Source organism: Ochlerotatus camptorhynchus, unplaced genomic scaffold (assembly GCF_037179485.1).
Source record: "Ochlerotatus camptorhynchus isolate MF236.1 unplaced genomic scaffold, CSIRO-AGI_Acam_v1.1 ptg000383l, whole genome shotgun sequence".
NCBI classification, from domain to species: Eukaryota; Metazoa; Arthropoda; class Insecta; order Diptera; family Culicidae; genus Ochlerotatus; species Ochlerotatus camptorhynchus.
In genome coordinates, this window is record NW_027040870.1 from 2,417,375 (window position 1) to 2,432,110 (window position 14,736).

The window sequence follows — 14,736 nt, forward strand, 5'->3', positions numbered from 1 at the left end:
TTCATGTTTTCTAAAACTTCTTTGAGTTCATTCACTTCGTCAGTTGAAAAGATTCTTTCTAATACCTTCGTTGATTTCACGGTGCTTCTTTCGGGGTAGTGGTCGTAGTTGAGTTTTTTCACGTCTATCGGTGATACCTGGATTCCTGTAATGCCTCGGTTGAATATCTCGATGTTGACTGGTTGAGTGAATTCTTGGTACGATTGAACTGAAGTAACTGATGTCATTGGTGGTACAGTTGTAAGACTTTCACTGTAGTTGGCATCTTTGAGCTTCCGGCAACATGCTGTTCCTCGTTTGAGATGAAAAGAGCTTGTTTATCAACATGAAGACGGCAGGACGTGCAAATGCGAAAAAACCAGTATTCAATCCTGATGCTTCAGAATATCCAATCGATTTTAATTTCTGGATGGTAATATTCGAAATATTCCTCAGCTCTTTCGAGCACTTGACTTCCTCGAACGGCCGAATGCACCTGATAAAACATGCTCGTTCACTCATGTTGCTTCCTGTATTAATAAAAAATAAAAAATAATAATCTTAAAAAATGATTTCATTGAAATACAACTGAAGGTTATGCTTACCTTTTAACCAAATGGTGTTGCACTTATTTCCTTTGATAACTTTTTAAGATGTATGCGGTAAAAAGCAATCTTTGTGATCAACTGCTTGTTTTCACCATTCAAACTCATTGAAGTATCATTTTTTTTTCTTTATTAAAGAGATTTTTAGCCATAGGCTAGTTCATCTCTTAATTGAAGTATCAGATCGATAGGTACAATTTCTACATTAGGTATAGACAGATGTTTTTGGTGTTCACTACTACAGTGTTGAGTATTTGACCTATTACCGTTAAGATCACTGATACAACTATGCAAAATTGAGGACAATGAATAAAAAGGAAATTTAAAAAAAAGCGTCAATTTGAATGGAATTGCTCCTTCAGTAAGGGTCGCTAGTTTGAACATCATATCACTTTTATTTAGTTCTAGCTCAATATTCATCAAATGATTTTTTTTTAGTTTTGTTAGTAACGATACCTTTTCATGGTATCAGATGTAATGAATCCTAACTTAATAAACCTACCTATATTGTAAAAACGGCTTGCTTGATTGCTATCGTGTTTTCTGGAAAGTTGTACAAAATTAAAATGCAATTCTTGAAAAAATACACACGGTTGAAAAACATGTGTTTTTAATAAAAATGTAAAAATCGTGAAATTTTCAAAAAATCATAACTTTTTTGTTTTTGAGTTAATCATCTCCAAGCTTTGTCAGTTTGTAGCAAACATTATGAGCTTCAATGAGGCTTAAAACGAAAATTTTCAAAAATGTACTTGTTGAGAAATTAACTTTTTAATAACAAATATAATTTTTTTCATTGAAGCAATCTAAATTTTTTACAGTGTATATTTTTAACATTATTGCCAAAATAATATCTACGACTTAGGGGCGACCCCGGCTTAGTGGTTAACATCCATTCCTCTCACGCCAAAGTCACGAAATCAAATCTCACCCCCGGACAAGTCACGATCGACCCAAGAGTGTTAAGTGACTATAATAAAAAAAAAAAAAAAATCTACGACTTTGCTCAAGACACCAAATCAATCCAACAAACCGTTTCAGCAATATATATTTTTTAACTCATTAGTACTATTTTTACGCAGGCCCTGTTAGAAAAGTAGTCGTGATTCAATTTAAAGAACTGATAACACAAATTGGCATCTTTACTAAAAAAGAACAACTGTGCAAATTTTCATCAAAATCGGAGCCGATAAATTAAAAAAAAATTAAAAAATTCGTCAAGCTGTAGAGAATTGCTCAGTGCTGAAAAATGCTGTAAAATTTTACTTTTGAAGCGTATCGGGAATACGGGACCATGTTTTCATTGGATTCTTCATCAATTACCGATGAAAATCTTTCAAACATTGCGAAATTATTCGACTGGATCTTGCGTATCCAATTCTGTAGTTTGCTTAGAAATGTATTTAACGAATCAACCAGTTGTATGATGTTGGTAACTCTAAGACCAGAAGGTCCAGAACAAACGTGCTCAACTTTTTGGCTCAGCTCTGGTTCTATCTTCGATCCCAAGCTAAGCGGTGCACCCTTCGAAACATAGGAAAACCCACGGACCCCTCAGGTTATCTGTCAAACTTTCATAACGAATCAAAACAAACATAGTGTAGTATTAGAATTTCAACTAGGAATTTCGATGTACTTGGGACCGATAGGCTAGTTCAGTGTAAGCCAATTTAAAATCGTTAGTTTCCACCGGTTGGTATGTCTGCCTTGTAGTTTAAAGTTGAGCTTGCACACGGGGCCTCCCTTAGCTCAGTCGGTAAAGGCGCAGCTACAAAGCAAGACCATGCTGGAGGTGGCTGGGTTCAATTCCCGGTCCGGTCTAGAAATTTTTCGGGTTGGAAAATTTCTCGACTTCCCTGGGCATAGAAGTATGATTGGACTTGCCACACAATTATACTGATGCAAAAATGGTACAGGCATCGAAAGGTCTCAATTAATAACTGTGGAAGTGCATCTAGAACACTAAGTTGAGAGCACGCAATAAGCTAATATGCGATATGCAATAAGCTTGAAATGCGAAGAAGAAGAAGAAGTTGCACACTTAGAAATACCTAATCTTACACGTGACGGAATCCATCTTTGACATAAAGGATGAGACATAAACAGACATGTCATGTAAAATTAAGTGCTCCGAGACTGAAAAGTTCGAAAGTACGTTTGATTGAGCTGAATTTTGCGTCTATTGTGACTCAACTTTATGTCAACATAGACGCTCGCATATGTCAGTCTCAGAGCACCTAAATTTTCTTGAATTTTTCTAAGTGTGTGTTTAGCTTTTAAAGAATATCAGCCAAGTAAGCAAACAGTAAGATCCAATGAGGGTCACTTAATATATCCAAAAGTTCAGTTTTTCTTTGGAGTTCAAGAAAAGACTTCACTTCCACTTTTAGTTCGAAAAATCTATTCGTAACATTTATTTTCGATAACCAACGAACGTTGGTATGATACAGAAGTGTTTCTGTTCCATGTTGGCACAAATTTGCTTGAAAAGTCTCGAATTCAAGCACTTTTTTTACGTAGGACTACGTCTGTTATTTCTATATGGGGGTACACTTTGTGAAAACCAAAAATGGAACATGTAACAAAATTATGGACGATTTTGAACGTTAATAACTCAGCTGCCCCTGAACCAATTTCACCAATGTTGAATTTAAGACAATGTCATTTTTTTCAAAAATGCCACTATTGAAAATTGCACAAATGTGCAACTGTTGCTATGATTTTTAAAAATATTACCGATTGCCTGCGAAAAGCGATTTCCCTAACGAAAATCTCAAAGTTGATCTCACCAAACAGTGTTTATTCAATCACCGCGTGGTGGTGGTGGTGATCTCCAGTACACAACGAAAGGCTGCCTGCAAGTAGCGAGCTGCAGCCCACATGAGCATCCATAAAAGTAGGAAGAAGCCGCAACCCTATTGATTGGAATCAGTAGCTCTTTGTGAGTCGCTGTGGGTCATCTATGTCAAGCGCTTCATACTAAAGAGTATAAACAGAGAGAACCACGCTCAAATTTTTATTCCTACAAAAACACAAGCTCCTGCTGCAGTTAACAAATAAGATTTATTATATAAGACCACGTAGTCCTACGTCACCGTTGCGGACAGCCCCATAGGACTGTCCGTTGTAGATTTTTTTTTCCTTGATTTGTTTTCCGTTGTAAGCTGCGGCTTACCTGCCAGCCTATAGCTGGCCCGATTTGGGCGGCCTTGAGCAAAGGTACTTCCCCCAAAGTCGTTCGGATTTGGGTGAAGGTGAAACAACAAAACAACAAGAAGGAATCAATTGTAGACGTCTATTATCTACTTATATGTGTCCTCCTCCTTTAGCTATAAACCAAAGACTATATAGAATTTAGTAAACTCTAAAAAGAATTATAAAAACAAACTTTACACACTCAAACAGAGGCCCTGAGTTCGGTAAAAAAAATTACCGTTCTAGATCGGGAATGCTTTACAGATGTTTCGGTATTTTCTCGCTTTATTGCTGAAAAAGTAAACGAAATGACCGAGTTTCGGTGATTTCATTTTAATTTAACGAAAACGGTAAACATTTTTACCGGTAGGTCTGTAAATCAGGTTCATCTCTGACTTCGGCGAAATATTTTACTGAAGTTTCGGTAAACAAAGCGTTCCATTACTGAGCTCGGTAACGGTCTCGGTAAACGCCGAATCCACCATATTGTGATTTTCGATCGACTTTGAAAACGTTCGTGTTTGTGAAAAATAAAAAGGTGAAATTATGGAGGCTGTTATGCAACACCAAGATTAGAGAATCATATATATTTTCCGAAAGTAATAATGCTAATTCGGCAATGTTCTCGATTATCGAAAACATTACTGATCGTTCAGCTGATGAGAGTTCGGTAAATGAATTACCATAGTCGGTGATTTTTTTCTAAGTACAGTACACAGAAAAAAAAATCTGAATTTTATTGGTGATGTAAAACATCCATGCATGCAAACATTCATGCATGTAACCTTCCTTTTCACGTAAACTAGCAGCTTACAAGAAATATTGCAAACAAAAGTGGACAGTTGCATAAAATATATGGAATGTTGCATGACATGTCTCATAAATTTACACGATCTATAATGTAAACTTGCATGATATAAGACGCTCCATTTATGTGCATCATAGTAACTTAAATTTACACTACTTTTTTTAGCTGCGTATGCTGAAATCTACGTTGAGCATCAAAGCGGAGATATCCCGGAACATTCACATTAAGTCTTCAACAATATGATAGCTGGGGATGAAATCTGGTACAAAAAACACAATTCTCATAACCCTGTTAGATGGATCAAAGCCACGTTTATTAAAAGGTACTCTCATAATATCTTTCAGATACACACACAGATAAAAATTTTGAATTTTAATTGTGATGTAAACATTCATTCACGTAAACTTAAATTTAATTTCACACAACCGAGCAACTGTTGTTTACAAAGATGGGCTTTTGTATACAATATTTGCTAATTGCATGAATTGTGCTAGAACTTTACATGATATATAATGTAAACTTATATGATATACGACGCTCCATTTGTGTGCATCATATTGAACAGAAATTTACACTACTTTTCGAACTGTGCAGTAAATTTGTGTTTAGTATGATGCACATAAATGGAGCGTCACATATCATATAAGTTTACATTTTATATCATGTAAAGTTCTGAGACATTTCATGCAAAGTAGCAAATATTGTATACAAAAGCCCATTGTTGTATACAACATTGTTTACAAGTTGATCGGTTGCGTGAAATTAAATACAAGTTTACGTGAATGAATGTTTACATCACTATTAAAATTCAGAATTTTTATCTATGAACTTATTAGAAGCGTCAGCGCAATGGCGCACCAGATCTGAATCTGTAAATAAGGAGTAAAAAGGTCGAACGTTATGATCATGGGGCAGGAGAACAATACGAATAGCGGCGAACCGATGATTCCCGGGTATGGGCAAGTCAGAGCAGAAAGAGGCTCCAAATGGAGGCAGAAAAGAAAATTCAAAATTTCGAATAACAATACGGAGCTGAGAAAGTCTAACCGTGCAAGAAAAACATCTCACTCGGAGGGTTTCTATAATAATTGATTGTGTACTGTAAGTTTTCGGATTAACTTTCGATTAATTAATACCTGAATTTGAAATGAATTTGAAACAACCCTTTTATTTAGTAAGATAGTTTAGTTGATAAAGTTAATATCAGATCATTATATTGTTAACTCTGAAAAGGGAACAATTGTACAATTGCGATACACTGTGATACACATAATGAAATGTCAATTGACATGCGATGTATTTTTACGCGCGTTCGGTTGAGAATATACTAGCCTACTCTGAAACTTTCACTCGATATATTTTATCTAACCGAGAAAGACATCTCCCACCTCTTCTTACGGTGTGTCTGCGGATATAAAAGGTTATATACCTCTTGGGATTCTCTAGGCTTTCTTTTCGGTTCTAAATGGTTCTGGTGATTTACGTGGATAAACATGTTATTCGTGGAAAATCTACATTAAAACCATTGCGGTTCGGCTTAGTTCCTATGTTGATCAAGAAATGTCACTTATATTTTCCTGAAAATACAATTCAGCTATTCGTCGTAGTTATCGAGTTCTCGGTAAGACGCCAAGTAAGACATACAGTGCTATGATTAAACGGCTTTTAGTGTACATGTAATGTATTGCAAATATAATTAGTTCTCGCGTAATATTTGAAAAGGGCCTATCCTCGTTGATTGGTTCTCTTCATTGACTTTCTCTTTGGTTTGCCACGGCATCATAAACGAATTTCTTGCTAAGTTTGCAGCACAGTTCGATAGAAGATGATGTTAGCTTGACCATTTTTTACAAGTTACAAGTCATGTGTTAAAATTACGAATAGAATTAAAGTACTGCTTTAATCTGGTTTTTGTCATTATAAAATCAATAGCTTCACTATGTTTATTGTAAGCAGTCATAGTTTTATTTAGTGGACCAAATTTGGCATAATTTGTGCGATGCTGATTTGTAGTAAATATATTTCGAGTTCGCAGTTGCCGAGAAGGTATATAAAAATTAAGCTTTGATAACAGTTCTACTGAGTCAATTCGATGCGATACTATATCGTTCACAAAACGAAACCATTGCAAATTCACGACGCGCTTTCAATGTTTGAATGTTGATGAGCATGCAGCATGCTTCATAAGATGGAAGAGGAAATCTTGTCCAACCTAATTTACGAAGAGCAAATAGTAAGAATTGCTTTTGCACTGATTCTAATCGTTCCTCATGTGTGAATGAAAAAAGTGACCAAACTATGCTGCAATATTCAAGTATTGATCGTACATATGAAATGTACAGTGATTTTATTGTATACGGGTCATGAAAATTGTAACTGAATCGTTTGATAAAGCCAAGCATATTATTTGCTTTGTTGATAATTGTATTATAATGATCAGTAAATGGTAGTTTTGAATCAATTATAACTCCTAAATCCCTAACTCGTTCACACTTTTCTACTGCCTGATTTCCTAATACAATTGTATTTTGTGGTTTGTTTCTTTTTCTACTAATAGCTATTGATTTACATTTTTGAACGTTTAGTTGCAGGAGGCTTTTGTTACACCAAACATAGAATAAGTTTATTTCAATCTGGTATGTCTGTATATCTTCTTTATTTCTTATTTCTAGAAAGAGCTTCATGTCATCCGCATAGATTAAAACTTTTATGTTTTTAAGAATAAAGGAGATGTCGTTTACAAATAAGATAAACAAAAGAGGGCCTAGATGCGAGCCTTGAGGGACTCCAGAAAGAGATGAACTAGCCTTAGGCTAAAAATCTCTCTAATAAAGGAAGAAAAAAAAAAAAAGGACTCCAGAAGTAACAGTAATAGGGTTTGATTTTTCACCTTTGAATCTAACTATTTGTTGGTGATTAGTTAAATATGACTCAAGCCATTTGAGAAGTCCAGGTTCAATTCCTATTTTTTTGTAATTTGAAAAGAAGCAATCGGTATAGAGTGCTTCTACATGGTTTCCATTATCCATTGCAACCAAAGAATAGTTGACGAATTCAAGTAAATTTGTATTAGTTGATCGTCCTTAGAAGAAACCATGTTGCATGTTAGTGATTCTGTTTTTGATCTGATTGAATAGTTTTTCATTGACGATCGCTTTAAAAAGCTTTGGGATACAGGAAATAATAGCAATTCCTCGGTTATTTTGTATGTCAGATTTTTTCCCACTTTTGAAAATAGGCACTAGAAAAGAGCTTTTCCATGTTTTTGGGAAGATTCTAGAATCTAGTGACATATTGAAAAGCCAGAATAATGGAGCTGTAAGTTCCAGTGCCAGGTTCTTCATAAATACTGGTGGAGTTCCGTCTGGTCCAGAGCCTTTGGAAGCATCCAAATTGTTCAAAGTTGGCATAATATCCTGCACATTAACTTGATTAACTGGTATATCACTAATACATTCTGGGATGAATTCAAAATAATCACGATCACGATCATCTTCTGAAAAAGAGGTGTAAATTTCTTGGAAGGAAGTAGTAAATAGATTACAGATATTGGCTGCGTTGTCACCAACCGTTTCATTAAAATGCATTTTTGATGGAAAATTGTCTGATTTTAATTTAAAACGTAATTGAAGAATTTTTTTGGACTAGATTTTATTTCGAGTTCGGTTCTTGAATTGTACTCCTCAAATGCAATATCAATTGTCATATTTAATTCATCGCAAATACGCAAATAGTTTGCCAAATTTTCATTGGTGCCTTGCTTTTTATAAGCCTTATGTGCCTTTTGCTTTCGATTTTTTAAGTTTATAATTCGACTGTTATACCAAACAGGATGTTTTGAGTTACTTTGACGTTTTCTGCTTTTTAATGGAACTTCTTCAAATATTATTTCAAATATTATTTTGTAGAAAACGTCAACAGCAGTTTCAACATTTTTTTCATTCCTAAAAATCGTTTGCCAATTTATGTTACTTAATCTAAATTTAATATTTTCGTTATTTGCAGAATGATAATTTAAAACCTCTTCATACTCACAATCGTAGGGTCTTTTATATTCATGCACAAATAAAGAAAATTCGATTGCTGTGTGAAACGCTTCGTAGAAATAGCTATAAGAACTCCACCTCCTTACTTCTTTTCCGACGAATGGAAATCACGGTCATCCCTAAAAACATTGTAATATTTGTAATAGCCGAAGTCAATAATTAATAATTAGTCAATGAGTCGATCAATAGATTGTATGCATTAATTTTGTAGCGCTACACCTAACGGGCCATGCATTAATTATTTATAGCTAAAATGAGGAAAAACTTACCCCCCTCCACCTTTTGTCACGTTTTTCTTATACCTTATGCAATGCTTGTCACTAAATCTTAAACCCCCACTCCTTTCTTAGAGCGTGACATAATATATGCATCACCCCTAATGAGCAAATATATATCAAACCTTTTACTCAACAAGCCTTTTCTTTAAAAAAGCAAAACAAATCATTAATTTACCTATGTGTTTCTCAACGCATCAATCAACTCAGACATAAATAAGTTAACAGTGCCCAACTCTATTGCTCCACCACAACTTGGCTACGGGTTGTGGCTTTTCTCCGCCTAGACGCCAAAATACCCCACCCACCGAAAATATTTTTGGAGCATTCCGCTCCTACTCCATTCGGAATACACATATCTATACAGAGCATAGCAGCATCTTCGTGTGGGTTACTATCGAGCTCCAGCTACATACTAAATGTTCGTTTAGTGTCCATCAGAGAGCGAGAAAGCGCACGTAGTCAAGCAACAGCACTTGTTAAAGTGACATTTTTATAAGCCAAAATAAATAAAAGTCTGTGTGCAGTTGGCTGGGGACTAAAAATAGAACCGTTCGCGGGCTGGCTAAGAAAATGTGGCAAAACAGCTCAATATCCGTCCGTCTGGATGACTAGTGGGCCAATCTCTGGAAGGGATAATGGTTTTGCTTTCGTTTAGCTCAGTCCATGTAACCGATTGCATTTGTGGCTGATTTTTACGATGAGCATAGCATGGGAATGAACTCGATTTAGGGGCGAAGGCTGATATGCGGTTTTGTTTTCATTTTCAGTTACTTTTATCACCGGCCCAGATCTGGTGGAACTGCATCTGGCTGTAGATTGACCCATTGCTGGAGAGAGAACACGATTGGGACGGATTGTGGTGAAACTAATGAGAATTTTTCGACACTAATCTGATGCACCCAAATTGGATTGCACAATGTACGTGCATTGGTACTGTTTGGTTTCATCAGATATGCAACTCACCTGTACTGTTGACAGCACTCTGCTTGAAGCGTTCGCCAGCTGGAAGAAGATAGAGGGGGCCAGATATTTGCACTCCGTGATTCAGTATTACGCTAAGCATTCCGACAAACACGATCACCCAACCCCAATCACCCTCCGGGTAGTAGTGTCTCCGCAGGGTGGACGCTTTCAGAGCAGCCTGGCCGGTTATGCAGCCATGATCACCGCACGGAATTTCTGCAGGTGCGCTGAAAATTTAGATAAAAGCATTGTTATAAAATGTGGGTTTGTACGGTTTAATTGTTCTACACACTTAGATTTTTCTACCGAGATCGGCTGTGCAAATCTCGGCAAAAAAAGTTTTACTGAGATTTTTTTTTTCCTTTGGTTTGTTTTTTCCGTCGATCTTGTTTTCCGTGCTGAGCACCAATGCTACCGACGTGCCAGGAAGGCAGCTCCCACACCTGGACCCTACCTATCGACCCATCAACTCATGAACCGGGGACCAACGGCTTACTTCCCTTCCGAACGAAGGCGTGATCAGAGATGTTATGCCTCAGAACATCCCGGCGGCGCCGACTGGTATTGAACCCAGGCCTGCTGGGGTGAGAGGTAATCACGCTTACCACTACACCACCGGCGCCGTTGTTTTACTGAGATATCAGCAAACATTTCATTTGTTTGCTGAAATTCAGCTAAGCATTATCCGAGACTCAGCAATAAAATGTCACTTTTGCGGAGATCTCAGTGAAACTTATTTTGCCGAGATTTGCACAGCCGAGCTCGGTAGAAAAAAACTAAGTGTGTAGGAAATGCATTTGATGAAAGCGGATTCATGTAGTATTCAGTTGGCGTTTTGTGTGCATTATAGAGATTATAGAGCTGCTCAAAATTCGTTTGTTATAACAGGGCTGTGGAGTCCGGGTCGAAAAAAATGTACCGAATCCGACTATTCTGAAAAATAAAGTTACGCTAGGACGTTAGGTTAGTTCACGTGTAGTTATTTGGCTCATTCCAAAAACGTTTTGTTGTCTTTATTGAAAACTAGAAAAAAAAAATGTTTTATTGCCAGTCCTTTTTTTATAGGTGTGAGTTAAAAGCTTTGCCACAGCACACATTATATCTGTTCTCAGATTTTTTAAATTTGATTTATAGCCATTCATTTAAATCGGTTCTATAATGCACTCTAGCTCCTTGATTCACTAATTTGTATCTATTTAAAGCTGTTTATTTTTTAAAAAAAAATTCACTATTTCAAAGATAAAGAAAAGTTAAAAAGTAAGTTACGCGACGCCACTGTTAAAAGTGAGCTATTATAATATCAGCATCATTCGACAAAATCATTGCGCCAAACAGACTGCTAGCTCTCTATTCCTGTTGAAGTCGAGCAGTTTCGCATCATTTTAGCACCTCAATTGGCGTCTACCGTATTTATCACGCATGTTTGCACCATTAAGCAATGACAACATTTAAAAAAATTGTCAAAAATTTCGTTTTCGAGTTTGTTTTTTTTATTTATTTAAAGGGAGAGGTTTCTCAGAGCCTTAAACTATGTTAATCATCGATCGAGTTTCCACTTGCTGCAATTACGGCCTCCACACGCTTCCGGAATGCACGGCAGATTCTAATAATGTAGTCTGGATCCAGTTCTTGTTTGTCTGAGGCTTGCTGTACTCGAGTGGTGTTTAGAACATGCTTTGGCCTTCATGACGCGCCATATTGAGTAATCCAGTGGATTAAGATCGGGGCTGGATGGCGGCCACATATCCTTTGTCCAGAACGGAAGATGTTCCTGCAACCTCTTCTGAGTGCGGTTCGAGGTGTGGCACGGAGCCCCATCTTGTTGAAATACAACATTTGGCTTCGGAGAGTACTGTTCTTCGATCCACGGAAGAATATACTTACTTAAAATCCCGATGTAGACCTCCGTGTTGACCTTGTCGCCTTCTGGAATGAACACCGGGTCCATTTTTATTTTTGTCATCGGAACCCACCAATCCAAACACCATAACGCTAGCAGGATGCTTGGTCAGATACACGTTCTTGTGCTCTTCGGCCACGTCTTTTACCGGAAGAGAACTAATATACCGGTCGGTTCTGGAATTTGATACGGGATCGACGGTAAACATGCTCTCGTCGGTGAACAGGATTACCGGATTTTTTCGCTTAAGGAAGTTCAAGATTTTCTTGCATCGTTCTGTCAAACTGTCAAACTAAGTAAATCATTTTCTTTTATACACAGCCTACTACGATATCGCAATGTTTTTAAGACAGCTGGGCAGGAACTCACGGTCTCCCAGTGTTGGTGAGTTTTTTACCGTTAATGTTCACGAAAAGTTCACTATTTTGCCATACAGAAATTCAAAACAAAAATTTTTATCTGCGGATTTGTACAGTTTTTAACCTGTTTTATACGACCGGAAGGTGTATGCTGGTCACAAATGCCGTGCCAAACTGATTTCCAACGCAATTAATCAATCTTTGATGTGAATTTCGCTAATAAACACGAAGAGCATCTCTTATAGCAAAACTTGCCGTAGCAAAATGGGCGGTTCATTTTAGTAAACAAATTAACACTTCTTCCGACTGTGTCACCTCTCTTACTCGCCTAGCTACGGTATGAGCTATAGGTTACGTACATGCAAAGCAAACCAAGGCCTTGCATGCACAGGTGAAACGGGAACCTTATTTGTACGATGGTGCAAACATTATCACGCATACGGTACAAACAAATTTGATCTGTTTGCCTTTCATGAAACTCATCAACCGAGGTTTCATGACATAGAGGAAATGGATGTAATGTCGGCCTAAATGCCCCTAATTTGGGTCCATACATAAATTCAGAAATCGACTAAATTTGCAATAGCGACCAAATATATCCATTAGTACGGTCCCATCTAGATAAAATTGATAAATAGCTGATTTTTAGCGATGGACCCAATCTTAGATCCATAGGCCAACATCAGAGCCATTTCCTCTATATGACGGAAAAATAAAATATATATTTGTATGTAGGGTAAATGGATCTAATGTTGGTCTATGGATCTAAGATTGGGCCCATCGCTAAAAATCAGCTGTTAATCAATTTTATCTAGATGAACGCGTCGTTGGGACGGTACTAATGGATATTTTTAGTCGCTATTGAAAAATTTATTCGACTGTAGAATTTATGCATGGGCCTAAATTAGGAGCATTTAGGCTGACATTACATCCATTTCCCCTATGTGTTCAATTTATCTTCCATCCACACATTTATCTAAAATAAGTATCGATAATGGGATACAACGCATACTAAACAAAATGACAGGCGAATGAGAACAGCCCAAATTGGAGTTTAGTTCACTCATAATCGCCAAAAGTGCAAGAATGACAGAGCGTCGGTCGAAGGATTTGAAAGCTGCACTGAAGCAAAAGAACGTAAGAATTTCATAAGAACCACTTATTTTAGCCACAATAAATCGGTATGAATTTCATTGATGTACCTTATGAAAATAATGTTGGCTAAAAATATTCAAACTGAGAAGACTAGATCCGAACCATGGACGTTGATATCACAGGAGCCATGTGTTAATGTCTCGTCTTTCAACGCTTGGTTTAATGAAATGAGAAAAGGCGTATAGAGCAATTCCCTACAAATTCGCAAATCGGTTTATTTTTGTATTTTTTTATTTGGTTGAATAATTGCGGAAACGTTTCTTATGACCGACAATACCATTTTGCATCTTTGTATCGCCATTTTGAATCCAGTCTTATATAAATATCGAGCTTATCTTCAGAAATTTTTTCTCGAACACTAATTTCAGAAGATTTGCGCCATGATTGTGTATCTGTAAACTTATTTATCTCAAAAATGATTGTTTTTCTACGTACAGAACAGCAGTTAACTGTGAATAAAATTTATTTCATGTCTGACGATGCTGCATCGGAAAAAAACATTCTAGTCTTTGCCAATTTAAGAATAAATATGGAATAGAAGTTGAATGGCATTTCTTCGCAACATCGCATGGAAAAGTCCATGTGATGCTAAAAGAGGAACACTGAAACATATGGGTACCAGAGCTAGTCTAGCTAGGGAAGGTGAACATCTGATAAAAAAAAGCAAGGGAATTATACGAAACGAGGATCAGTTGACTCAAATTTTCTTTTGTTAACTACTGAAGAATGTGAAACTCATAAGCACGAGCTCAACGAACAATACTTAAGGGCTATAACCATTCAAGGAACTCAAAAATACCACTCATTTATTCCTATTTCTGAAAGATAAATAGAAGTCAAACACTTTTAAAACTGTAATAATGAAAAGAAAGTTGTCGATATTACTAAGAATTAAAGTATGGATTTCAAATACAACTATATAAATCTAACAATGTAAAAATAAATGAAATCATTCTCAAAAAATTGCAATTATAAGTTTTTTGCATATGCTAACGAGCGAAATATGAATTTGCAAGAAAATAAATTGCGCAAGACACCAAACCGATCGGGCCATCAGTTTTCGAGTAAAAAATTCTGAAGATAAGCTTGATATTTTTCTATTAGCCCTTTTCAAAAATAAGGCTGGATTCAAATTGGCGATATGAAGAAGCAAAATGGTATTGTCGGTCATAAGGAACGTTTCTGCAAATTTTCAACTAAATCAAAAAATACAAAACTTAACCGATTTGCGAATTAGTGGGGAATTGCTCAAATAAAGAGGTACCATATTTTAGATGAAAAACATTCATAAGTTACACTTATGGAATTCATGTTTCGTTCATAAGTCGAGCCTTATGAAATTCTAAAATAGTTTGATAATTCCGCTAGAGAACGGCAGTATGAAAATTGAATAGAAGTTGAAAATGAGCGAAGGGCCATTAATGCGACAGTACAAGTCAAACGCACAC

At 36.5% G+C, this 14,736-nt stretch overlaps 1 protein-coding gene across 1 annotated transcript in view; it reads right to left on the minus strand.

Annotated features, from left to right (window-relative positions):
- The window catches only part of LOC135710455 (monocarboxylate transporter 2-like), a 603,423-nt gene that overhangs the window by 571,518 nt on the left and 17,169 nt on the right, over window positions 1-14,736 (minus strand). Inside the window, exon 2 of the mRNA XM_065233037.1 lies at window positions 9,875-10,101. Coding sequence (XP_065089109.1) covers window positions 9,875-10,101 — 227 coding nt within the window. The remainder of the gene's footprint in view (window positions 1-9,874; window positions 10,102-14,736) is intronic.